The sequence below is a fragment of the Eretmochelys imbricata genome, chromosome 3, assembly GCF_965152235.1.
Source record: "Eretmochelys imbricata isolate rEreImb1 chromosome 3, rEreImb1.hap1, whole genome shotgun sequence".
NCBI lineage: Eukaryota > Metazoa > Chordata > Testudines > Cheloniidae > Eretmochelys > Eretmochelys imbricata.
The window spans coordinates 122527721-122552916 of record NC_135574.1 but is presented as its reverse complement, the minus strand read 5'-3'; the positions used below and the strand labels follow the sequence as shown (position 1 = coordinate 122552916).

Sequence of the window (25196 nt, the reverse complement as noted above, 5' to 3'; positions counted from 1 at the left end):
AACTGACCTACTATCACTAATGGTATTGTCAACCTACTTGAAGCAGCTCCGAATTTTACCCTTCTGTGGCTTTACTGCCACCCCCTTCCTCATCCCATCTTCTAACCTATTCATCAATGAAAACTAGTAATTTAAAGGGAGACTAACTCATTTAGGCACCTTTGAAATACCCAGCTGGAATAGTTAATGTTGACATCTAGAGTGTATCATTAAACTTTAGCATTCACATCCACTGAGATGAATGGAGGGGGTAGAGGAGTTAACACCAGGGATCGTAGAAATCTGTTTGCCATGGAAACACATGGAATTTACATTTTTTCAGAGATTCTTTATTTTTTACCTTTTGTGAAAAAATTAAAACATATATTAACTATTAACTAAATGTTACTGAAAGTACCAGCGTCACTTATTCAATGCACGTAATCTCCCCCTCTTGTGGTTGATTTTTGAATGTGCTTGAAATTTACAGTGGAGCCATGTTTATCTGATCTAATTGGGACTAGGGCCAGATTGGATAATGAAAAAAATTGGCAAAGAGCTTTCTATACCTTATTTTAAGATGTGGAGGGCTCAGGCAGACAACCCGAGCCCCAGCTGCCTGGGGCGGACAGCCTGAGCCCTGGGTGGCTGGTGGTTTAATGAACAGAGAGAGCCAGATAATGGAGAATTGGATGAAGAAGGTTCTACTGTATAGCAATAAAACATTGTGTTCAACTGATACCTATATCTATTGTGGTTAAGGAAACTGAAGTTCAGTGTTTCATTTTAATCATGGAAAAACACAGATTTTTTTATGTTTTTTTATCAGAGTTTGGGGGTTTTTTTATTATGGAAAACTAGGATCCCTGGTTAACACTGAAGTTTTAGTACAACTCGTAGAAAAGTGGTGTTATCTTTACACAGAGCTCTTCAATGACAAGGCTCATCTTGAAGCAAAATTAAGGAGTTGTTTTTGGTTGAATTAGTATTGACAGACCCATAACTTTTCATTGGTATAAAACATATATGACGAGGCACCTTCTCCATCCATCTCACTGGACTTAGCACTTCCCTCTCTGGCAGTAGCTGGGCCAGAGGTAAATCAGCCTCTCCATGGACAGTGTTTGCTTTCCCACTCTGTATTTACTTATCAATATTTTCAAGGTAGGCCTCAGGGCTGGCCCAAGGAGTGCTCCTCCACCAAACAAAAAGAAACCAATTTACAAACACAAAACAAAGGGGGATATCTTTCTCTGCCCCTCGCTGCGGTGGGGGTTGGGGTTGTCCTGTTGTAGGCCTGAGGTGTCAGTCCTCCTGTAAGCAAGCACTCATCTTTGGTTTTTTCCCCTGTAGGGGGGAGAACAGCCTCTCACCCTGGAGAAGCCAATCTCCCTGCTGCCACTAGTCTTTCAGTAGCTTGTCTCTCCTCCCCCCTCACTCACCAGAGGAAAGGCTTTTAAAGGTCGCAGGCAGCCCTTAATTGGACTCAGGTGTCCCTAATTGACCCAAGGTAACCCCTTCTCAGTTTGTAGGAGAGAGGGCCCTTATCATTCTAGGGATAACATACTGGACTGCGCCAAGGAAACATCTGTACACGCTCGCGCTTCACATCCTTTATTTCATCACTCTTGTGTCCCGCCCTGATACGAAGTGGCGGGACGTATTACCACTTCTTGAGGGTGAGGAAGCCCAGTGGGCCAGCCTATACTCCACCCTAGTCCCAGGGCCCACCAGGGATATCAGTTGATAGCTCCTCCATGGAGCCGTGAGCACCAGCATGTACTTGGCACGGTTTACTCCCATCCCTGACTCCTGTCCCTTTTGCGATGTGAGGGAGACCCTGGTGCACCAGATTGCAGCCCTTATTCCAGTTCCTCCTGGACATCCTTTTATGTTTCTGGCTGCACTTTTCCCCTCACCTTTTCATATACACAAACACTATCCATGGCCCACAAAGTCGTGGGACCTCCTTGTCAACCTCCTCCTAGCGCTGGCCAAAGTAGCCGTCTATAAGACCAAGGAGAGGAGGTTGGCTGAGGGGGTTTCCTGTAACTGTGGGGCCTATTTCCAATCCTGCCTTCGCTCACATATCCAGGCAGAGTTCCTCTGGGCGGTGTCCGCTGGTTCTCTTGACACCTTTGGGGAGCGGTGGGCACTGTCCAGGGTTCTCTGCTCGGTGTCCCCTTCAGGTTCCCTTTGCTTGACCCTTTGACCTTCACACCCATCCCTGTTATATTTTTGGTTGTCCCCTATAATTATTTGAGTTCCTGGACCTTGTGGATTCTCCCCACAGGCTGGGGGAGGGTCCTGTAGCAGTGGGCTTACGCCTGCCCACTTCCCAGAACTCAATATGAACACTCTCTTGCAGCTATCCAGCCTGACTTTGTCATACACAATAAAGCAAATGATAAGGACATGTATTAAAGAACCATATTTCCATATTGGTACCCAAATCCCTTCAGAATAGTACAGAACAAGTTTAGCATTTTGTGATAAGATTTTGTTTGCTTGTAGTTTAATGCATTTCTTCTTTAAGAATGTTGACATACCATATTAAATTAATTCATTTAAACTTTTTAAACACTATAATGTAACCATATTTATTTTACTTTCTGTAATTTCTTATTTATCTTTAAATTCTGTTTTGATTAATAAAAGTTATCGGCCAGATTCTTCAGCCCTTACTCATGCTGAGAAGTACTTGAAACCAATGGGACAAACTGGAAAATAAGGTATTACTTAAATTGAGCTATGGCAACATAATCTGGCCATATACAATGAAAAGAAGTGTTGGCTCTGTACTTTAGAGTAAGCACCCTGAAATTCAACAAATTCATCAGAAGTCTGATATAGGTAATTGCTTAATAATTATACAACAGATAAAATTTTCCTAAGTGCCCAAGGCCCAGATTTTTAAAATTGTTTAGGCACTGTTTTGCTCAGTGTTGCAATGCTTAACTGGTTTAGAAGCCTTTATCTCATTTTTAAAGGGAGTTAGGCACTTCGGAGTCTAAATCCCATTGACTCTCATTTAGACTCCTAGGTACCTAAACACCTTTTTAAAATGAGATTGAGGCTCCAAAATCAGGTGGTGAGACCCTGACAACAGCAACACCTAAATACTTTTAAAATATCTGGACCTAAATGACTTAGGAGACTAAGTCTCATTTTCAAATTTCATTTTTCTCAAAGAGATTTAAGTGCCAAGGCCTAGATGCTGAAAGGTATTTAGGTGCCTAACTCCCATTTTGGGAGTGAGAAGCTTTAATACTTTGGAGGATCTGAACCCAAGTGCCTAAGTCACCTTTGAAAAATGAATTTAGGCTCCCAAGTCATTGAGACACTTTTGGAAATTTTATCCCACATCTACCCCAACATTGTTACAATGTCTTTATTTTGAGAGTAGTTTCAAAATAACAACTCGATGTGTGATGGATTTTGTGTTGGTGAACTAATTTATTAAGCAATTTAAATATATTCTGTTAAAAATATTATGGGTAACAAGATGTAAAAAAACCACGAGTCTGTTAGTGATAACATGATGCTTTCAAGTTGAAACCTAATAACAGAATTGTTTCAGTATTAAGTCTGCAAAGTCCTTACTCTGACAAATCTCTGCTGACTGGGTTAATGCTTCACTAGAGAAAAAGCGTGTTATTAAAAATTCAATAAAAAACAGATTTTCATATTTTAGAATTGCATTATATAAAGAAAAAAACACAGACTTGCTGAAAGGAATATGTCGAATCAAATCAAAATTAAACAACAATTACCAGATGTTGGTGAAAAAACAAGATTACAGAGTATGCTGAAATATCTTATAAGGGAACCTTGTTCAATTAAAAGTGTACCCGATGATTGGTAACACGTAACTTTGATAGTGGGACAAATTCTGCTGTTAGTTACACCAGTGTAAATCTTTAGTAACTGCATTAACTTCAGTGAAGTTACTCTAGATTTACATCAGTGAAACTGGGACAACTTTCTTCCCTTAGGCTTGAATAGAGACTGGGAGTGGATGGGTCATTACACAAAGTAAAACTATTTCCCCATGTTTATTCCACCCCCCACTCCCCACTGTACCTCAGACGTTCTTGTCAACTGCTGGAAATGGCCCACCTTGATTATCACTACAAAAGGTCGCCCCACCCCGCTCTCCTGCTGGTAATAGCTCACCTTAAGTGATCACTCTCCTTACAGTGTGTATGGTAACACCCATTGTTTCATGTTCTCTATGTATATAAATCTCCCCACTGTATTTTCCACTGCATGCATCCGATGAAGTGAGCTGTAGCTCACGAAAGCTTATGCTCAGATAAATTTGTTAGTCTCTAAGGTGCCACAAGTACTCCTTTTCTTTCTCTCCTCTATGTCCATATGTGGAGAAGTGTCTGCATTAAGGCCTGGAGCACATGGAAGGGACAATGCTGCCCCTGTGATATTCGTCCCCATTCCTACAGAATCCCCTTGGTTTTGGACTTCATTATGTATCTAAAATATGTAGCAGGGATGGCCAAACTTACTGATCCTTTGAGCCGCATACGATAATCTTCAGAAATTTGAGAGTTGGGCATGCCTGCCGGGGCTCAGGGCTTCAAGCCCCACTCCTGCTGATGTCCCAACACTTCCCCCTCCCCGAAGGGCTGAAGCCCCTACCCCCACCACCCTGCTGCAGAGCAGAAGCCCTGTGCTCCCCCTTCCCCAGTCTGGTAGGTAGAGAACAGGGCGCGGGTGTGGGGGGCACGCAAGCCACACTTTAACTGTAAAAGAGCCTCATGTGGCTCACAAGCTGCAGTTTGGGCACCCCGGTGTACAGCATTTCTAAGATGATTACCACCACAGAGTTGGAGGGAGCAGAGAGAAAGTGGGGCAGAGGATCTGGCCCAGTTTTTCAGGATTCTCCCATTCTACCCAAACCCACAAGGGTAACCAGCTAAAGTTAATACAGACCATCTGTATTGTGGCAAATTGCCGGCACTACTATGATGGGTCTCGCACTTTCTCTTCGGGGGGGGGGTTTCAGGGCACCATTTCTTGCTCCTGAACTGGGGTATTAACTGCCCCACTAGTGTCCTAGAGGAGGGGAGTGGAGAGGGAGGGACCCAGGGCCACCCTCTACTCCAGGCCCCAGCCCAGGGGCCCTAGGGATAGCGGTAAACCACTAGAACTAGCGGTTCCTTCCCCTGGGCTACTTCCCTCTCCTGCCCTTCAGCTTGTGGGGCTTCCTGCCCTCCCTCTGCACAAACCAGGTGTCCCTTTACCTAGGGTCTTGGTCTTCTTAGCCCACCACAGCACTTCTCCAAACTCTCCTCTCCTTCCCTCCAAACTGCTCTCTGCTCCAACACCAATCCACTCTGTTTCAACTCCTCAAAACTGCTCTTTGCTCCAATGCCAATCCACTCTGCTTCAACTCCTCCAAACTGCTCTCTGCTCCAACACTAATCCACTCTGCTTCAACTCCTCCTCTTGTCTGATTGAAGCGGGGGGAGGGGGGTTATCATGTGACTGGCTTCAGGTGCTTTAATTGGCTTCAGGTGCTTTAATTAATTTATAGCAAACTTTCTTCCCTCTACAGGGAATAAGGCTCCCTTCTAACACTCTCCTGCTGCCCTCTGGTCATGCTGTATCACAATATATTAACTGCCATTGCTTTGCCCCAACACAGAAATCTGCAGGGCCATTGTGGGACAGCTACGTTACTCCACCTGTGTAAGATGGTATGCCAGCACAACTGGGTGAACCTGCAAAATAATTGTTCATCCCTTCCCTCCAAAACAATCAACTGTCCACCGAGATCACACCAGTTTACACAGAGCCAATGTGATGAAGCTGAGAAGGGTTAGCAAAATGGTTCTTTGGGGGTACATCCAAGTTTATTTCTGTTTAGCTAGGCTAGGGAATAACTCCGTGGGCTGCGTGTGGCCCGCGAGCTGCGTGTTTGAGACCCCTGAGCTAGGCATTATATATAACTCAGTCATAATGCTAAAGACAGGCCTGGGCCTTCAGAGGTAACACCTGGAGAACAATTTCTGCTAAAAACTGTGAATAGGTCAGCACTACTCAGAACCTATCTTATGCAAAGCAGAAAGGACCACTCAGAGCTGTAAAGGTTTCAAGATGGACATCTGGTTTACAAGCAAATGAGGGGGATGGAGAAAAAGAAATGCTGAGTGAAAACCAGGTGTTCAGAGAGCAATATGCATTGTGAATCCAAGAACTATAACAAGTGAAATCCCAGTAATCTGAAGGACTGTTAAATTATTGGAACAGTCATGAGATGGTAATTTGTTTATTTCATTGGTTTCTTGCGGGAAATGTGCTGATTCATCTGGGATCTTTTTGAGAGAGGAGACATAACAAGTGGGTGCACCCCTCAATTGGGTGAAAAGCCCTATCTGGCCTTAAAAATGTTGGTTGCTTCCCATAACATGAAGAACATCTGGAAAGACTTGCCGACTGAGATGCCATTCCAGCTGGCTGCTCAGGGAAAGGAAGGCTTTTTGAAAATCCAAGACCTGTAGAAAAACAAGCAGTGTCCCTTTCTTTCAGGCTGAATAGAGAAACTGTTTTGCACTACTAGAAAAGATTATCATGATTGTGACATCTTTAACTGAACTACAAGTTCCCTCTGATTCTCAAGATCCCAACTGAATGTGAACTGTGGAAAGAGCTGAAGAATTCGTATAGAATTGATATCTAATACCAGGTTAAATTGATAAGGTACATTGGGAGCAAATAAATAATTATCAGGACACCTTCTACCCTTCTTCCCCCTGCACAGGCACATTAGGTGGCTCATGATTGAACCCAACATGATTGTCAAAATTGACCCTGGAACTTATTATATGGAATGTGGGGATAAAAAACAAATTTGTGATACCACATGAGAATAGTTCATTCTGCTTCAACAGGAAGCTGTGGTCCATGGGCGCAAAAAAATATAAGGAAGCATGTCTGAGGGAGCACATGCAGTAACTTCACCACCTGAATTATGAGAAGCTCAGAGAAAGGAAAGCAATATCTTGATTTTAAAATGTAGAGATTAAAATCCTAAAGAGTTTATTATTATCTGAGCTTGTTTCAAACAGAAGTGTATGGTAAACTTGAAAAAAATGTTTCTTAATTAATTACTTGGGTTTATAACTACTTGGTGGATTTCAGAGGAAAAAGCAGTTTTAAAATAACTCAGACTGTGTATTTGGAATTACTTTACAAAATATCACATATAGGTATTGTGACAGGGTTGGGCCAGATGGCTACAGGAGATTGATAGGATGCAGATATATTAGCCCCAGATTAAGCAGGTCCCTTTTCCCTGGTTACGGTAACAGGGGAGGTTCCAGAACAATCAGGAACTTGATGGAGCCAATTAAGGCAGGCAGGCTAATTAGGACACCTGGAGCCAATGAAGAAGCTGCTAGAATCAATTAAGACAGGCAGGCTAATCAGGGCACCCTTCAGTCAGTGAGGTGTGTGCAAGGAGGTGAGAGTGAGAGGGTGTGCTGCTGGAGATCTGAGGAGTACAAATGCTATCTGGCATCAGGAGAAAGGTCCTGTAGTGAGGATAAAGAAGGTGTTGGGAGGAGGCCATGGGGAAGTAGCCCAGGGAGTTGTAGCTGTCCCACAGCTGTTACAAGAAACACAGTAGGCAGCTGTGATCCACAGGGCCCTGGGCTGGAACCTGGAGTAGAGGGCGGGCCCGGGTTCCCCCCAACTCCCTATTGGATACAGGAGGAGTTGTCCTGGACTGTGGGTTCCACCAGAGGGGAAGGTCCCTGGCCTGTCCCCAAACCCACTAGGTGGATCAGCAGAGACTGCAGGGATTGTTCTCCTTCCGTTCCCCCATGCTGGCCAGTGATGAGGTTAGCTAAGTGAACGGCAGGTTTGAGTCACTAGCAAAAGTGGCCAAACTGAGGGCTGCTGTGAATCTCTGAGGCGAGCAAATCCATCAATAAGTGCAGGACCCACCAAGGCAGATGAGGAACTTTTTCACACTATGTATATGTATATGGGAAAACTTGATTTATGGTTTGTTTTTGTTAATAATACTTGAGAAAAAATAGTTTGACATTTAAATTTAAGGAACAAAATAATTGTTGAAAATATTTATATTTCTGACTTTAGAATTAGTGTTGGCAATGGTCTTTGAATATCATAAAAAGCATCTCTTTTAAGATCTGTTTGGACAATGGCTGTTTCTTAAGACTAGTAGGATAAAGCAAGATCAACCCTTTGTCAGAATAATAGGATTACTATGGATTATATTTGTTGAATTTAATTATCAGGTTTTGACAAACTTTTCAGATTTCCAAGTTACATTTAATACATATACTTCTTATTATTAACTGACATATAACTTTCTTTATTTCACTTTTGAAAGCTTTATTTTGTTTTCTCTTTTAAGTTTGTTTTAATTAATAGCAACTGTAAATACAGAAAAAAAGTTTTGAGCCTACTTTCTTAGTCTAAACAACATAGCTTCCAAAAAAATGTGTGGAAGTCTAGAATGATTAACTAAAATGATATAACTGTAGTGTTTACCCCTATATATCATGCACAGTGTTTTAATTGAAAAAAAAATAAAATGACAATGCACTGCAATTTTTTTTCAGTTTTCCAACATGTAGCAGCAAGAAGTGGGAGGATGGCATTACTTCATTTATCCCTCACACACACTAATTCAAGCATTGGTGTGAACACTTTTAACTGTTACTGTTTATTACTGTTAGTAAAAAAGGGGACACCTGTGCTTTATTAAATATTCATATTATAAACGTTTTTCATCATTGTCTGTAAAAATACATTTTATAGATTGAATTTTCTTAGCATCTGACTTAAAACTTCTCTCTGTTCATCCTCCAACAGAATTATTCAGAGCTGTTGGCTCTGGTCCACCATTTCTTTTTTAAATATTTAGAATTTGTAAGCATTGTGAACCTGTTGCCAGTGCAAGTAATCCTAATTCTTGCAATTTATACTTGTCACTTTTCTTTGATCTCTGTTAATGCTCATTGAAATTGCACATGAAATGGATTGAAAGTGTCTTAACAAATACCAAATTGGAGACAGAGTGAATTTTTTCTTTATGTGTCAATCATATTTTGGGATTTTGTTTTTGTTTTTCAGAACTGTGACCTGGCCCAGCAGAGTATAGTTCATATTGTTCAGAGTCCCCTAGACAGTGGTCAGAAAAGGACTGACGTTGAAACTGCCAACGCTGGAGGTATTCTAGGAGGCATGGAAAAAGAGCCTGAAAGTCTAACCCGTGTAGACCTTAGTACCAGCGTCCTCCCATCTTATTCTGCAGGGCTGGCTGCTATTCTGGATACTACAGACAACAGCATTTCCCTTCCATCTGCTAAATCAGGTAACTCACGAGACTGTACAATTCAAAACTTAGCACTGACATTTCAAACTTGTCCTTCATAGTGGGATCGTTCTCTGCAATGACACAGCCACAGTTTCTTTTAGTCTTTTAAACAAACAATATAATGTCAATAATGTACGGTGAATATGTAGCTGAGCTTTCGATGTGTCTTCTAGTAGAGTACGTCGTACCTATGCCTGGGGGATGAACAGAATGGTTTGCTCTTCCTTTTCTTAACTTTTATAATACTATTTAGTATTATGGATGAATAAAACAAGCAACCGCCGTCTATTCTTGTAACTGAACCTGAAACCAGTTTCCTTGACTACAATATTAGACAGCTGATGCATTGAAATTTTAATCTAATTTACAAGTTTTATGGCAGTTTTATGTTCACAAATTTTATTAAAATACTTCTATGAAAGTTTTGTAAAGACACAACAAACACAAATGAACATATAAGGACAGATGAGTTACGGTATGGATTTAAAAAGTTCTTATTCACAAAATTACAGTTTACAATATCCATACTTCATTCCTGCCACCTATATCTGGCATGAATGAAGTAACAGGCAAATTGGCAAAGAGCCAGTGTATGAATAATTAATCTGAATTTTGAAAGAGATTCCCAGGCCTCACTTTTTCCAAGAAGGATCCCTAAAATAGTATTTCAATCTTCTAAGAGGCAACATCCTTACTATAATCCCCACCGAAAACTATGCATTTCCTAAATGAGTAGCAATTTCTCTGTGGAATGCGACAGTACTGAAGTGACTTTTTTTGGTAATTCGTTGAAGATGCTGTTTAAAAGATCAATACACAAACACCTTTTTGAAGAAGCAGAAGAGTCCAATTCTAGAAATAAGGCAAACCGAAACCTCTGAGATTAACCTGACCAAAAGAATCATCTTTACAATATATGGATTACCAAAACTGTTAAAATAACATTTGGAGAGTGTCGTAAAGTAAATCATGAAGAAAGTGCACAATTCATGGATGGGTCACAGAAGTGTTCCACAACTGACTTGATCAACCTCTCACTGCCAACTAATGATGAATGAGTGCAGTTTACAAACAAATTAGTGCCTAGCTTAATGATGCACATCTCACATTCTGAATGAGTAATGAGACAAGAGGGGTGCATGCTAATTTAAATCTGATCAGTTGGGGCACATATGATGAGATTGGGCTTGCTATCTGAAGCACTGTGATGTGAACTGCTGGATTCTTCTGTTTATTTATTTTTTGTTTGTCCCTAAATACAATATTTACATAAACTTAATAACGTTGCCTGACATCACAGAGCAGTTTACACACATTTAAGGGTTTTTGTGGCACATCTGCATATTTTCACGGAGTTGTGTCTCTTTCACACTCCGCAATCTCCATGTGGCCTCTGACAAAACAAAGTGTGCTCATTTGTCATAGCAAGGACCCCCAATGGCAGGATGATAATGTAACTGAATGTAGATTGCCCGTGTCAGTGGACTAGGTCTATCTGTGATGCAGCTAAATAGTTTCTTTATTTTATGAACAAAATAAAGAGACAGTTTTACCAAGGCTATATATACATTTAAAACACTATAGCAGCACAGCTGTAGCGCTTCAGTGTAGACACTCACTGAAGCAATGAGAGGGGTTCTCCTATTGCTATAGTTAATTCACCTTCTTTAGAGGCAGTAACGAGGTCGACAGAAGAATTTTTCCATCCACCTAGTGCTGGGGATTATGTCTGCCTAAATACATCACTGATAGGGCGTGGATTTTTTCACTCCCCTGAGTGACATATCTGGATCAACCTAACTTTTCAGTGTAGATTAGCTCTGAGTGATACTTCTGCCTGGCTAGTTGTTAATGACGGGTACTCTGTGGTGGTCTTTTCTACTCAGTTTGCTATGAGTCTCACTATTATTAAAGAGGTAAAGAAAAAATCTGCTTCTAGTTGATTGGTGGCTGCACAGTCACCTGCATTGTTGAGGGTTGAAACATCTGATTCCTGTTTACTGATTTCTGCCTTTTTCTTTAAGTGAGTGTAATGCTGGTGAAATGTATCAGACTGATAGTAGTAGAGCATGAACTCCTTCATTCCCCCCCACACCCCCCCACAAAAGAAATATATCATATGCAGCTGCAATGAGAGCTTTCATTTACCTCCTCAATAGTTTGCCTCACTCCTGTGGGTCAGAAAGCAGTTTAGTCACAAAAACTATTCAGTCAATTGCCTTTCTACTGAGGCTGCTCAAAAGGCTGTCAGTTGTGATGGTGATTTTTGCAACTTAGAACCAAAACATCAACTCAGTGCACATACAGTAGGCCACAAAGCAGTGGGCAGATGACAGATTAAGTCTGTGACTTAGAGGTGAAGGTCTCCTTTAATTCTTTATTACCATCTACTCTAATATGCTGAGTGATTCTTTCAGAACAGTACCAGTAGTCTCCGACATGATCCAGCTTCTTCCAAAGACTTACATACTTCTTTCTCTTACTGCAGGATGATTCTGTTTTCTTTTGGCACAAAAACCTTGGTTTCTGACTAGAAAGGACTGTTGAAATCTATTATCTTCAGAAAGATTCTCTCAGAAAGATGTTCTTAAGGTATTTAGTAGTCAAAGTACAGAATGTCACCAGTCAGTCAACGGGAGGGGAAACATTCACTGTACGGTAGTGCTATTATACAAATATTTATATTATATAAGTCATTTTAAATAACTGTTTCTTGGAGCAGCTAGTCCTGGAACCCACAAGAGGAGAAGCAATTGCTGATTTAATCTTAAGTGGAGCACCAGATCTGGTCCAATAGGTGAATATAGCTGCACCACTTGGTAATAGTGACTATTGTATAATTAAATTTAACATTTCTCTAGCAGGGAAAACACCACAGCAGCCCAACGTGGTAGCATTTAATTTCAGAAAAGGGGACTGCACAAAAAGAGGAAGTTAGTTAAACAGAAATTAAAATGTGCAGTGCCAAAAGTGAAACTCCTGCAAGCTGCATGGAAACTTTTTAAAGATGCCATCATAGAGGCTCAACTTAAATGTATACCCCTAATTAAAAAACATAGTAAGAGAAACAAAAAAGTGCAACCGTGGCTAATCAACAAAGTAAAAGAAGCAGTGAGAGGCAAAAAAGCATCCTTGTAAAAAATTGAAGTTAAATCCTAGTGAGGAAAATTGAAAGGAGCATAAACTCTGGCAAGTGAAATGTAAAAATATAATTAGGAAGGCTAAAAAAGAATTTGAAGAACAGCTAGCCAAAGACTCTAAAAGCAATAGCAAAAATTGCTTTAAATACATCATAAGCAGGAAGCCTGCTAAGCAACCAGTGCGGTGACTGGATGATTGAGATGCTAATGGAGCACTCAAGGACGATAAGGCCATTTTGGAGAAACTAAATGAATTCTTTGCATCAGTCTTCACAGCTGAATATGTGAGGGAGAATCCCAAACCTGAGCCATTCTTTTTTGGTGACAGATCTGAGGAACTGTCCCAGATTGAGGTGTCATTAGAGGAGGTTTTGAAACAAATTGATAAATTAAACAGTAATAAGTTACCAGGACCAGATGGTATTTACCCAAGCGTTCTGAAGGAACTCAAATGTGAAATTGCAGAACTGTAACTGTGATTTGTAACTTATCATTTAAATCAGCGTCTGTACCAAATGACTGGAGGATAGCTAATGTGATGCCAATTTTTAAAAAGGCTCCAGAGGTGATCCCGGCAATTACAGGTCAATAAACCTGACTTCAGTACCGGGCAAACTAGTTGAAACTATACTAAGGAACAAAATTGTCAGACACATAGATGCACATAATTTGTTGGGGAAGAGTCAACTTGGTTTTGGTAAAGGGAAATCATGCCTCACTAATCTACTAGAATTCTTTGAGGGGGTCAACAAGCATGTGGACAAGGAGATCCAGTGGATATAGTGTACTTAGATTTTCAGAAAGCCTTTGACAAGGTCCCTTGCCAAAGGGTCTTAAGAAAAGTAAGCTGTCATGGGATAAGAGGGAAGGTTCTCTCATGGATTGGTAACTGGTTAAGAGATAGGAAACAAAGGATAGGAATAAAGGTTAGTTTTCAGAATGTAGAGAGGTAAATAGTGGTGTCCCACAGGGGTCTGTACTGGGCCCAGTCCTATTCAACATATTCATAAATGATCTGGAAAAAAAGGTTTCAGAGTAGCAGCCATGTTAGTCTTGAGGTGGCAAAATTTGCAGACGATACAAAACTACTCAGAGAGTTACGTCCAAAACAGACTGTGAAGAGTTGCAAAGGGATCTCACAAAATTGGGTGACTGGGCAACAAAATGCCAGATGAAATTCAGTGTTGATAAATGCAAAGTAATGCACATTGGAAAACATAATCCCAACTATACATATAAAATGATGGGGTATAAATTAGCTGTTATCACTAGTTGCGTCAACACTGGTGGTTAGGTTGGCATAGCTATGATGCTCAGAGGTGTGATTTTTTTTATATCCATCAGCCTAAGTCTTAAGAGTAGACCAGGTGTTAGAAGCTCAAATCACCTCCCTCATTGAAGAACCAGAGGAGAACGCAATATTTCATCTGGATAAGATGGGCACAACCATTTTTGTTATTATTATAAAGAATATTACAAAATATGTTGGCTAAACTTGGCTCGTGCTTTAACCATGGACAGACATAGCTGTATGACATACATCCCGTTTTACATCAATTTTTCCTTTCCTTGTGACTGGCCACTCTGCTCTACATGGCAAAGAAGTGGGAGGGGGAATTGAAAAGGTTCAGCTAATGGTAGCAGTTTATTAATAAAAAAGCATTGCCAGAATAAAAGAAAAATTAAAGTTAAAAAGCATTGCAGCCACAGCCCAAGCAAAATATAACTTGTGTGAACACGATCCTTAAAGGTATTATGAAGAACACCCCAGGGCTGGAGAACACGTTAAGGCAACATGTGTACTCACTATCATAGTAGCCAGTAGGTTGGAGATCCTATTTTGCTCCATTCTTGATAAAGCAGAATTTTTCACTCAATAGAAATTGCAGGAGGTCTGTCAGATTTCTGGACGAGGAAACCTCCGTCTGCTTCCTCTGTAACACTCAAACTCGCTCCAGTCATTTACCCAGTACAAGTCACAGAAGGATTTCCCCTGTATAGCCAGAAGGTCTCTACCAAGAGGCATGGAATAAATACGTTCTTTTTTATTCTTGGATCCCCAACAGAACTACATCATCTAAGGGCATAATGGCCTGGAATAAGTTTAAAATAATCGCCAATGTTCTGTGTCACAGGGAATGCCCCCTCCCTCCTCTTAAAGTCTCCACTATCAAAGTGACATTTTTGGAAGTGGGAGGATTTTGGTAACTCACAGCTCTTTTTCTTGGAATATGCTTTAATCAAGCTTGCAATCTGCAGAAGGTAGCTACCATTGTGAGCTAGCAAAAGGGATGGCATTTGAGATAAAAGTTGCCATGTATGCAGCTATGTAGAAAGTGTATAAGACCATACTGGGACTCAAGAACATTCACAAACTTTTATTTTGCTATGTTAAAACCCCTAAGATATCTTCAGATTCAGAGAGGGATGGGAGGATGCCAAAGAGTCTGCTCTCTGTGAGCCAAAGGCTGCAGAATCTGAGGGACAAGGAGTGGAGGATCTGGGCACATATGATTTGCTTCCAATGGGCAGACCAGCACCGCAGCAAGGAGCTCAGGCATCAATGTAAGGACATAGGGATGACTGAAAAGAGAAGAAAGGAACAGTTGGAGTTGGAGGAGAAGTGAACCTGAGATGAAAGAGATGCTGGCAAAGTGACTCCACCATGATTGAGAGATGAGAAAGTGAGACATGGCTTTTCAGTGTGACCTACTTGAAAGACTTATGGGGATTGTGAGTTAGTTGACTCAAATCTGTTCTATGCAAACCATCTACCTACCTATACTCAATGCCATCGCTTCCAACACCTCAGTGGTAGCATGTCCTTCAGCTGTGTACATCTCTGGCTATAGGGGAGCTAGTCAATGAGACACCATAAGCAATATCTGCTGCATTCTACTTCCATTCCAATACAGAGGAAAGAACCGATAACTTAATGATATATAAAACTGAGCATCGCTATTTTCAGTTTATTTTGCTCTTTGATGTTTGGAGATTTTTTCACTATTATATCCCTGTCATGTACCTGTTGCTATTTTGTACTTGCTTGTTTTGTTTTCCACACCTCCTCACCTTTGTAAAGGTGTTGAACTGCCCAAATATGCTTACCTTTAATAAAGCTTTGTTTGGTCACATACTGAGGTCTGGAATTACAGTGGATAATTACAACAAACAGAAAATGACAAGTCCACCATATTTCTTTTACAGAAATCATACCAGACTAAGTTTCATTTCACTCACCTGGCCCAAGGTGCAGCATCAACTCCAGTTAGTCAACACCATTAATCAGCCTCCCTGCCCCCCTGTATTCCCGAGGCAGCTTGAGAATGCGGGTGCACAAGGCATCATGTAATGGACCCTGCACAAGCATCAAGAAGTGGACTAGGTGGTTGTTTGTAAACAGACTTAAAACCTTTATTGTCCTTGATCCATTCTGTCCTCAGATATTCCCTTTTATCTTCACATGCATTGTGAAGCACACAAGAAGTCCCAATCATGTGTATGACACTATATACATCACAGTCCAAATGAGTCTATAAGCAGCTTCATCTTGTCTTCATTCAGCCAAAATCACATTCTACCACCACCCTGCACCTTCTCAGTCTGTAGTTGTACTGTCTCCTGCCAGACTGGTGGAAATCAGGATAAGTTTAATCACTCAGGGCTGTAGATGATAGGGCAGGTTGACACCATCATACTAGACACAGATACCTCATTGATAACCATGTTCCTAGGTGGTAATAAAGTATCAGCTTTCATTGTGGTGAAATAGGCCACGCCTCCAAAACACATAGGTAGTTGGGAAGTTGATATTAATGAACATAAACTAGAAACTACAAAGAATGGCTGGAAGAAGGGTCAAAGCAAATAAATACAATAGCTAGCACACCAATGGGGTTAGCCCTAAGCCCAGTTTAGCTGCTGCCACTGTGTCAGAAGGCCTTTTTCCATTAATCCTGCCTTAGGAAAGCATAAGAGGTGCACAAGTGTCCATTGATACAGGCGTAGAAAGAGGTAAAAAATAGGAATAAGACACTCAAGTTTGGGATTGCTTCTTCTTCATACTAGTAGTAAAGGCCTCGCTAGAGCTGCAGAGTCTATGTTCAAGGCATCCTTCCTGTGTAATGCTAGAAAGTTTGAGTAAGGGCGGGTAGAATAATGTAATCTGGTGAGGTGTAAGAACATTTATATTTAATTCAGGATATTACTGTAGTTTTATGACTGTTGTTTGAAATATGAATATATTTGTGTTGTGTACAAAGGGCAGGGACTCACACTTACTGGGAATTCCTCATTCATGGGGAATAATTGCAATCCCCGATCCCCATCACGAATGGGGTTCAACGGGCTACCCGCATCTGTCGGCGTAGGGTAGACACACGCTGACCCAGTCAGTGTAGCGCGCGTGCAGCCCCGGACATTTAAGGGCATCACAGACCTGTTATTGCTCAATCTCGGGTGGCTGAATGCCACTTGTCCCTCTAAGAAGTTGTGTACAAAGGGCAGGGACTTAATCAACGTGAGTTTATAACCCGCACTTACTGGGAATTCCTCATTCATGGGGAATAATTGCAATCCCCGATCCCCATCACGAATGGGGTTCAACAGGTTACCCGCACCTGTCAGCGTAGGGTAGACACACGCTGAGCCAGTCAGTGTAGCACTTGGCGCCCCAAACATGTAAGGGCATCACAGACCTGTTATTGCTCAATCTCGGGAGGCTGAACGCCACTTGTCCCTCTAATTGTTACAAATCTTATGGTATTTTATAATCTATAAGACATTTTTGAAAACATCTTCTCACTTAAATACAGCAATAAAATAACTTAGTGTGCTTTGAATTGTTAGAAAGCCTGTAAAGGATAGGAAAGTGCTTTGTGTCCCAATTTTGCTTGAAGCAAGTGGGCAACCCAAGTTTTTGAAGTAGTTTTAGAAATGTGACAAGTAATTCTAAACATATACTGTCAAATTAGTTCCAGGTCAGGTAACAGTATGATGTTCATCTCTACTTCCCCATTTTAATATGGCATTAGTCTGAGTACTCCTAGATCTAAAATATACTGCTGTTTTTTCTCATCATCTCCTTGAGAATATCATCAAAACGTGGGCACTGATCCATCCAAAATGGCCTCCAGCATTGCATGAACATCTATACTGATACTGTGGGACATGAACCCCTATAACTGCTCAACAACTGAACCAGACAAAATGAAGACAAGTACAACGATGCAATTATTTTTTGCTCATGACCTGTTTTAGCCTGCTGTGTCAGAAAACTGGATATCTAAAATTTACCATACATTTTAAAAAGAAAAAAAAGTGTTCTAAGCAGATTTCTCTGTCATTTACGAGCACTTTTCAAAAGGAAACTACTCTGTATAAAGAGTTTTCTGGTTTTTTTCCCCCTTGCTTATTGGGAGAAATCATTGATGGATTAATGATAAAATAAATCCATGGATTAAATCTACTGTAGGTCCATGCTGATCAGTGTGAATCAACAACTGAAGTGGGTAAAACAGTATCCTGTTCAGTTTACATTAAATAATTAGCTCATTTTTTTCAAAGCTTTATCAAGCTCTAGGTCTAATGACAAGCAATCACTAAAGTATTTACATTGAGTTTACTTTTTTTTTTCACTTTTGTATGAATACATCTGGATTGAATTTGGTTTTTTCTCTTTATGCAGTAATATTGTATTTAATGCATAGTTGCAAAACTGTATGGTAATTCAGTTCTTTAGACAGGTATTCATTTAAAGGAAGCTCGATTGTTCTACAAGCAAATGGAATAATTCATCTGGTACATGGCAAATGTATTGTTTCACCAGATGAATTCATGTAACTAGTCAGGTTTCTATGATATTTTATGATTTGGAGCACTGGCAGTTTTTCTAATAATAGGGTTAAATCCTTTAATTGGCTTTCATTTAAAAGAAAATACATAGTATGGTATAATATTTGAGTATATGTTCATTTGGGGCCTAGAAAAGTTGTTGTTCTAACAAGTTTGTTGATTTAAAGGTAAAGTGCAGAATCTGTCCGAGGATCAATCCTACAGCAGTAATAGAAGAGGAATTAAATTGTGGCTCTTACAGCACTGTCCATGGCAGGGTGGGGGAAGTTACCCCAGTGGTAACTCCCATGGACATTGTCCCCTACTCAGGCAAAATGCCTCCAGGAGGACATGGGCTGCAGCAACCTGCCTTGCACCCTTTGTAGGGGTGCAGTGTGCCCTCTTTGAACCGCCCCACCTCTGTTAATCTTTTGATCAGTGATGGGGGAAACGTGTGGCCATGGCTCTACTCTCTCTCTTCCTCTTAATGGTCCCTGGTACTCACATGTCTCTGATAGGCATGATTATGCAAGAACCATTACTGTGACTAGTACCTATACAGAATGTGAAGGAAGAATCTTTGTTTTGCCAGTAAGTTTTGTTCCCATTACTAACACTTAGAGCAAGAAAGACAGTGCTCTGTTTAAAATGTTGGTAACATCAACTGTTGGAGAGGAAACAGTGATTCCTGAGCAGGAAATGAAGAAGGAACTGATTTTCTAATATTTGGTTTTCTGGTTGAACTGTATTTGTAATTTGGAATTCAGTGTATGTGTTAGGAGAAAAGCAGGGCCATAATATGGTGCAGTCTTTTTATATATACATATTTTTTTTCAAATTAGGCCTACCAAACACTTTTGGTATGTGATCCAGAGTTTGTTTGGAGATTTGGTCCAGACCCGAAGCCAATTTCCAAATATTGCCTGCTTTTGCTTTTTTTATGCTCACATGTTTCTAGTGCAGTTGTTCCCAAACGGTGGGCCATGGATGAAACACTGGTGATCCACTGAGCTCTTCCTGTTGCTCCATGGGGAAGTTGCTGGTCACATGGAGCTGGCTCCATCTACTCTGCTGGAAATAATCCCTATTTCCAGCAGAGGGAATTGATGCTTTGTGGAAATCATCACATCCTAGTAGCACTAGGAGATGGTAACATAGGAGCTGCCATAGTAGTGCAAATCATTAGTTTATCTAGCTCTAGTATCCTTCCTTTGGCAGTGGCCAGTACCATACCTGATCTTTCAGAAGAAAGAAACCTAACTCTGGAATGCAGCACTCAGACTGTGCAGTGCTGTTTTTAGAGATAAGTATTCTTTCTTGACCATTACAGACACACCCTTGAAGCATGAGATCTGATTACCCTTAAAGCATGTTGCCACCGGTAGATAAGGCACTCTTTAGTTTGGTCCTCTTTGAAATGAGGTTTTCTAAACAACCCGTAGTACTAATTAACTAATTACTGATTTTTTCAGCCATTAGTAATTAACCGTTGCTGTTTCTATCAAGTTTTTTAAAAACTAGTTAGGTTAGGTCTACACTTAACACGATGTGATTTTAGAAGATAGTAGCATCATAGTACCTTTTCAATAAAATGATTCTGTCGCGCTTTAGTGAAGATGCTACTAATTAATCCATAATTAATCCATAATCAATCCACCTCCATGAGAGGCAGTAACTATATCAACAGGAGAAGCCTTCCTGTTGACATAGCTCTGTCTACACTGGCAGATAGGTGGGGGTAAGGTTGCTCAGGGGATTGGATTTTTCACACCCCTGAGTGACGTAGCTATACCAATATAAGTTTACATTGTAGACCTGGCCTAAAACTTAGAAACATACTAAAATTACTGCACTTTAGTTAGGACTGTATTAAAAAATTGACATTACAAAGTCCTTGAAAATTGACTCATATCCAGTGTGTCTTCTTTTAGGCTTATTAACCCTTGGTAACTCTCTGGTACACTACTTCCTGCTTCTAAATGTAAAAATTTATATCCCCTCTCGACCTTTCAGCATCAGCAGAAAGTGATTTTATAAGACATTAGCATAATGGAACCTTTTCAATAAAATGATAAATTGAGCCCATTTCAGAAAACAGAACACACACTTGGTAATTTATTGCAGTCAGTGCCTTGCCGGGAACCTTATACATATCATATGCTTTTAACTCTGATGAGAATGCTGCCATTTTTCCACATCTTGCATGTCTGTAACATGCACTGAGAAGAAAAATGTTCTTTCTAATGGAGCCAGCAGCACTTTTGGGAATGCTTACATGACATAATTCTCTCTCATGAACATGTCTATTATTTCATTGTTTTTTAAGGTTCTTTCATGTTAATTAAAGCCGATAACATTTGCTAGCTTCCTCATGTTGAGGGGTGAGGAGAGAACACTGCTGTCTCCCTGGAATGAATTTTGATCGTTGATAGGTGAGAGCATAGATGGGTTTTCTTCTGAAAATGCATAACTCCAAATCTTTTTGCAACCAGATGGCAGTGACATTTGTAGATGGCAAATGTTCTGTTTTAATTAAACAAAGCTACACATGTAATGTTTTCAGGAAGAATTGTTTCCATAAATTAATAGTTGATGGTAAAAAAAAGATTAACTTACATTTAGGTAACACTTCTTATGTGTAAATATACACAATAGATCATGAATATGTAGGGTAGAGAAAATCTAATTATAAGGAGAAAATAGGACAGGATCCTTAGTTTAAAGTCTGTTAACAGTATGGAGACAACTGCTACCATGGGCCTTTGGACTCACATTGTATGCTCAGTTCAGGTTCCTACTTCTCAAAATGACATAGGGGATTTAGTCTTCTCGCAAAGCACATGCTCAGGTTTCATTAATGTAATTGGGAGTTCTGTGCACGCAGCAAGGGCAAGAGTAGACAGGCTTGAGCTACAGAAAGTAATTACATGCAATTTCATAAATTCTGTTGATACTAGGGAATAAAAAATAGCCATTCAAACCAATTCTTCCTCTCTCATACCTTCTTTGTAAGGACTAATAACTTCAATGGGGCTAAGTCTGAACTTTTGTGAAAGAGAAAGGCCATTAGAAGAAAATGTGCTAATATGTTTTGAGTGAATGTAATGCTTGTGAAAAGTAAATAGACTGATAATACCAGTCAGTGACTGAATTCTTCTATTTATCCATGGAACAACACAGGCAATGGCAGCATAGCAGTCTCCTTCACTGCTGTGCCAGTATGCCTTGGGTTAAATCCTGGTCCCGCTGAAGTCAACAGGTGTTTGTCCACTGACTTCAGTGGGGCCAGAATTTCAACTCCTCTCTCACACCTGGATGATTAGAATCATAGCATATTAGGGTTGGAAGAGACCTCAGGAGGTCATCTAGTCCAATGCCCTGCTCAAAGCAGGACCAACACCAATTAAATCATTCCAGCCAGTTCAGTCTTTGGCTTCTCTGCTGAGACTGCCAGCAAGGGTACCAGTTATGCTTGCTGTCTTCTAATATGGACACCTAATGACAAGGAACTGGACTGAGATTACCAGTCCCTTTCATATGGGTCCCCGAAAAGCCTTCAGTTGTTAACAATTTTAATCCACTGCTGTCCTGGTCTGGATTTAAACCAGTGATTTAGAGGTTTCTATCCCAGCATCATGGTAATGATCTGTGTTTAGAGCCAGCTTATAAAATATGTCAGGTTTCAGAGTAACAGCCGTGTTAGTCTGTATTCGCAAAAAGAAAAGGAGTACTTGTGGCACCTTAGAGACTAACCAATTTATTTGAGCATACTCTTTCGTGAGCTACAGCTCACTGAATGCATCCGATGAAGTGAGCTGTAGCTCACGAAAGCTTATGCTCAAATAAATTTGTTAGTCTCTAAGATGCCACAAGTACTTCTTTTCTTTTTTCTTATAAAATATATTTGCAAGCCAGTGAACAAATACACCAGACTGGGAGTTCAAATAAAATCCAAATTACTTGTGACAGCCAACAGAGGCATTTCCAAATGTCAGCAAACTTGGAGGGGATAGGACATGCCTCTTGCCTAGGTGCCTCCCTTGCAACTACATCCCCTTTTCTTTTACAGCTCTATCCCAGCCCACCCATGTGCTAGGCAGAGAACCTGGCTTCTGCTTGTAACCCCCCATGTGCAGGAAACTAAGGAGTGCCTTTATACCTTTATACCTTGTCATAATATTATTCAGAGGCTGGCATTATATACAGTATGCTGTAGTCATGTAATTATTGTGTAATAGAAACTTCTATTATATAACAAAAATGAACACACAAATGTACTGTACTCCAAAGGGTTATAAATACTAACATGTAATATTAATAATACTTGTGTTGTTTTCTATGATATTTTAGAGCTCTGTCCTGCTATGTTTTAGTCAAGGTCTCAAATTACATAACTAAAATTCAACAGTCTGTATTTAAATTATAATTCCAAATATATGCCAATTAGATTAGATCTTTTACACCTTGGGATTTTAAAGAGAGAGAAACTTGGTTCGACATATCTCATTTAAATGTATCTTACCTCCATCTCCCTGCTTCTTTATTGTATTCTTCTATCCACCTTATCTACATAAAATTGTCTGGTTTTCTGTAACTCATTAAACTACTTACTTCAGTGGCCTTATTTGGCAGCTCATTCCATATGTTTAGAGCTTTTAGAGGCAAATCAGGCAGCTCCTTGTGCATTCCCTGTTCACCTCCAATTTTCTGATATTTAGATTGTTTTCTGCAGGTTTGGCATGCCTCATGTTCCATTATAGCAAATGCCACCATTTTGAATTTATGCTGTTATATTTTTTTCTAAACTATATTCTTGAAGAGAAATCTAAAGATGGAGAGAGCAAAGGAAGAATATAATACTACGTACAAAAGCCTCATACTTTGAGAGCTTTCCGACATTGATCAATGTACACTTGCAGTTTATATGACACAATAGCTCAACATTGTAAAAGGACATCAACAATAGAAATCTCTAATTATTTCCCATGCAAAGTAATGTTTTGCTGGCCAAATCCTGCTTTCATTATTTGTGAAAGTAGTTCCCTTTATTACATGGGAATTTTCATATGAGCGAAGAAAAAAGGATTGGTCCCAAGTGCTCAGTACTGGTCTCATTGAAGTAAATGACAAAACCTCCATTGACTTTGGTTGTGCAGGATTAAGCTCTGAATCTAAGATTTCATGCCAGCTAATGATTATGAATACGGTCCTTCTATCATTCAAACCAGGCAGTCTATTTTAGGATTTTTTTGTAACACCCCCTCATTATGTTATCTAAATCTTTCACAGGTAAATTGATGTGCATAGCAAGGTCTTTAGTGGATTTCTAATCTCATAGGAACACAGGAATTGCCATAATTGATGAGAACTTTGCCCCATCTAATCAAATATCATCTCATCAAAAGTGGCCAGTACCAGATGTTTAAGAGGAAGTTGCAAGAAACCTTGCATTAGGCAGAAGTGGAATAATCTGCCATGTACATTAGGTCTCCTCCTAATCTCTAGTATTTAGAGAGTGTCTTAAACACTAAAGACCCAAAGTCTTATTCTCTATATTGAGAAATCAGCTCAATTTCTTCAACTTTTCTATATAACAAGCTCTGTAAGAATGTTTACTCATTTCAGTTCCCACACTCTGCAGGCCCTTTTTATTGTTGTGCATTATTTATATTAATGGAGCACCTTAAGTGAATACAGACAATTATTTATTTCCTCTAAAGAAATGATGTCCAATACTAAAAGCACCTACCCAACTTCCAGCTGATAGCTTGGAATTTGTGAGGAAGAACATCCAACCTTTCTAATACTTAAAACAACTAATAATGTTCTTCTTCACTCTAAAATATATGACTTTTCCAGAGTCTGCTGGCATATTTGAAAATCCTGATGGTTTGGGGAAAGTTCACCACTGTTCGAATTCCAAATAAGACCTTTCCAAAACCTGTCACAGATTTTTGTTTGATGTGACAGACATTACAACCACAGGCTGTATCTTTGGGAACCACATTGTATTTCATGTCTGAAGCATGAAACCCTCAAAAAGCCATTTTACTGAGATTCATAGAATATTCATAGCCCATTGTATCGATACAGATGTGCATTTGGATGTTCCTGGTTCACTGGTGGTGGTGTGAGGGTTGTCTTTGATAATTTAGACTCATGTGGGGGTGATTAAAGCAAAATGTTAAGGCTGGCTATATAAATCCCCCAGCTTTTGAATTTGACCTTCGGGGGAATTGGGATAGAGACTGGTTTTATCTATTTTCAGGGGTCTAGGGGACAAAGCAAGACTTGTATATAAAAGGCTGAGTTGAAACAGACTCAGGGACTTCATTTACATTTGGCAAACAGATAGGACCTTCTGCCCATGGAAAGGTGCCAACCCTTGCTGAAGGGTTGGAAGGAATTTTGGCTTATCAGACCCCCCTTCCCCATGTGGAAGATAGTGGCTTCTGGTACATTTATTGTTTTTAATAATGCTCTTACCCTAAGAATAAATGTATTTTGCTTTGGCAGAGCTGGGTGGTAACTTGTAACTGCTGGCACACACTGGACATTGTCCTCAGAGAGAAAGCTCAGCCCTTGTGCTGGCCTTTAGGCAGACCGGCTTGCTGGGGATATCACAGTATATGACAGGACACTGTACAGCCTTAAAACCCCCAGTCAGTTCACAGGGAGACACGGATTTCTGCCCAAAAGAGGTGATGGTTGGGAGCCTGAAATGTTAAGTGAGTGGCCTCAAGGGACCATGGAGGGGAATATGGATGCAGTTACCCTGAAACTGTGACATTATGGTGACAGCGTGTATAGTATGGGATCTATGACAGTGTGAATTGCCATAAATGGCAACAGTAGTGAAAACAAGTACTGTATAA

At 40.2% G+C, this 25196-nt stretch overlaps 1 protein-coding gene across 6 annotated transcripts in view; it reads left to right on the top strand.

Moving 5' to 3' along the window:
• The window catches only part of PRKN (parkin RBR E3 ubiquitin protein ligase), a 1248399-nt gene that overhangs the window by 440951 nt on the left and 782252 nt on the right, over positions 1 to 25196 (top strand). For 5 of the 6 annotated variants that reach the window (XM_077813311.1, XM_077813309.1, XM_077813310.1 and 2 more), the window contains one exon: positions 9106 to 9346. In XM_077813311.1, coding sequence (XP_077669437.1) covers positions 9106 to 9346 — 241 coding nt within the window. The remainder of the gene's footprint in view (positions 1 to 9105; positions 9347 to 25196) is intronic. The other variant, XM_077813307.1, reaches the window with a different exon arrangement.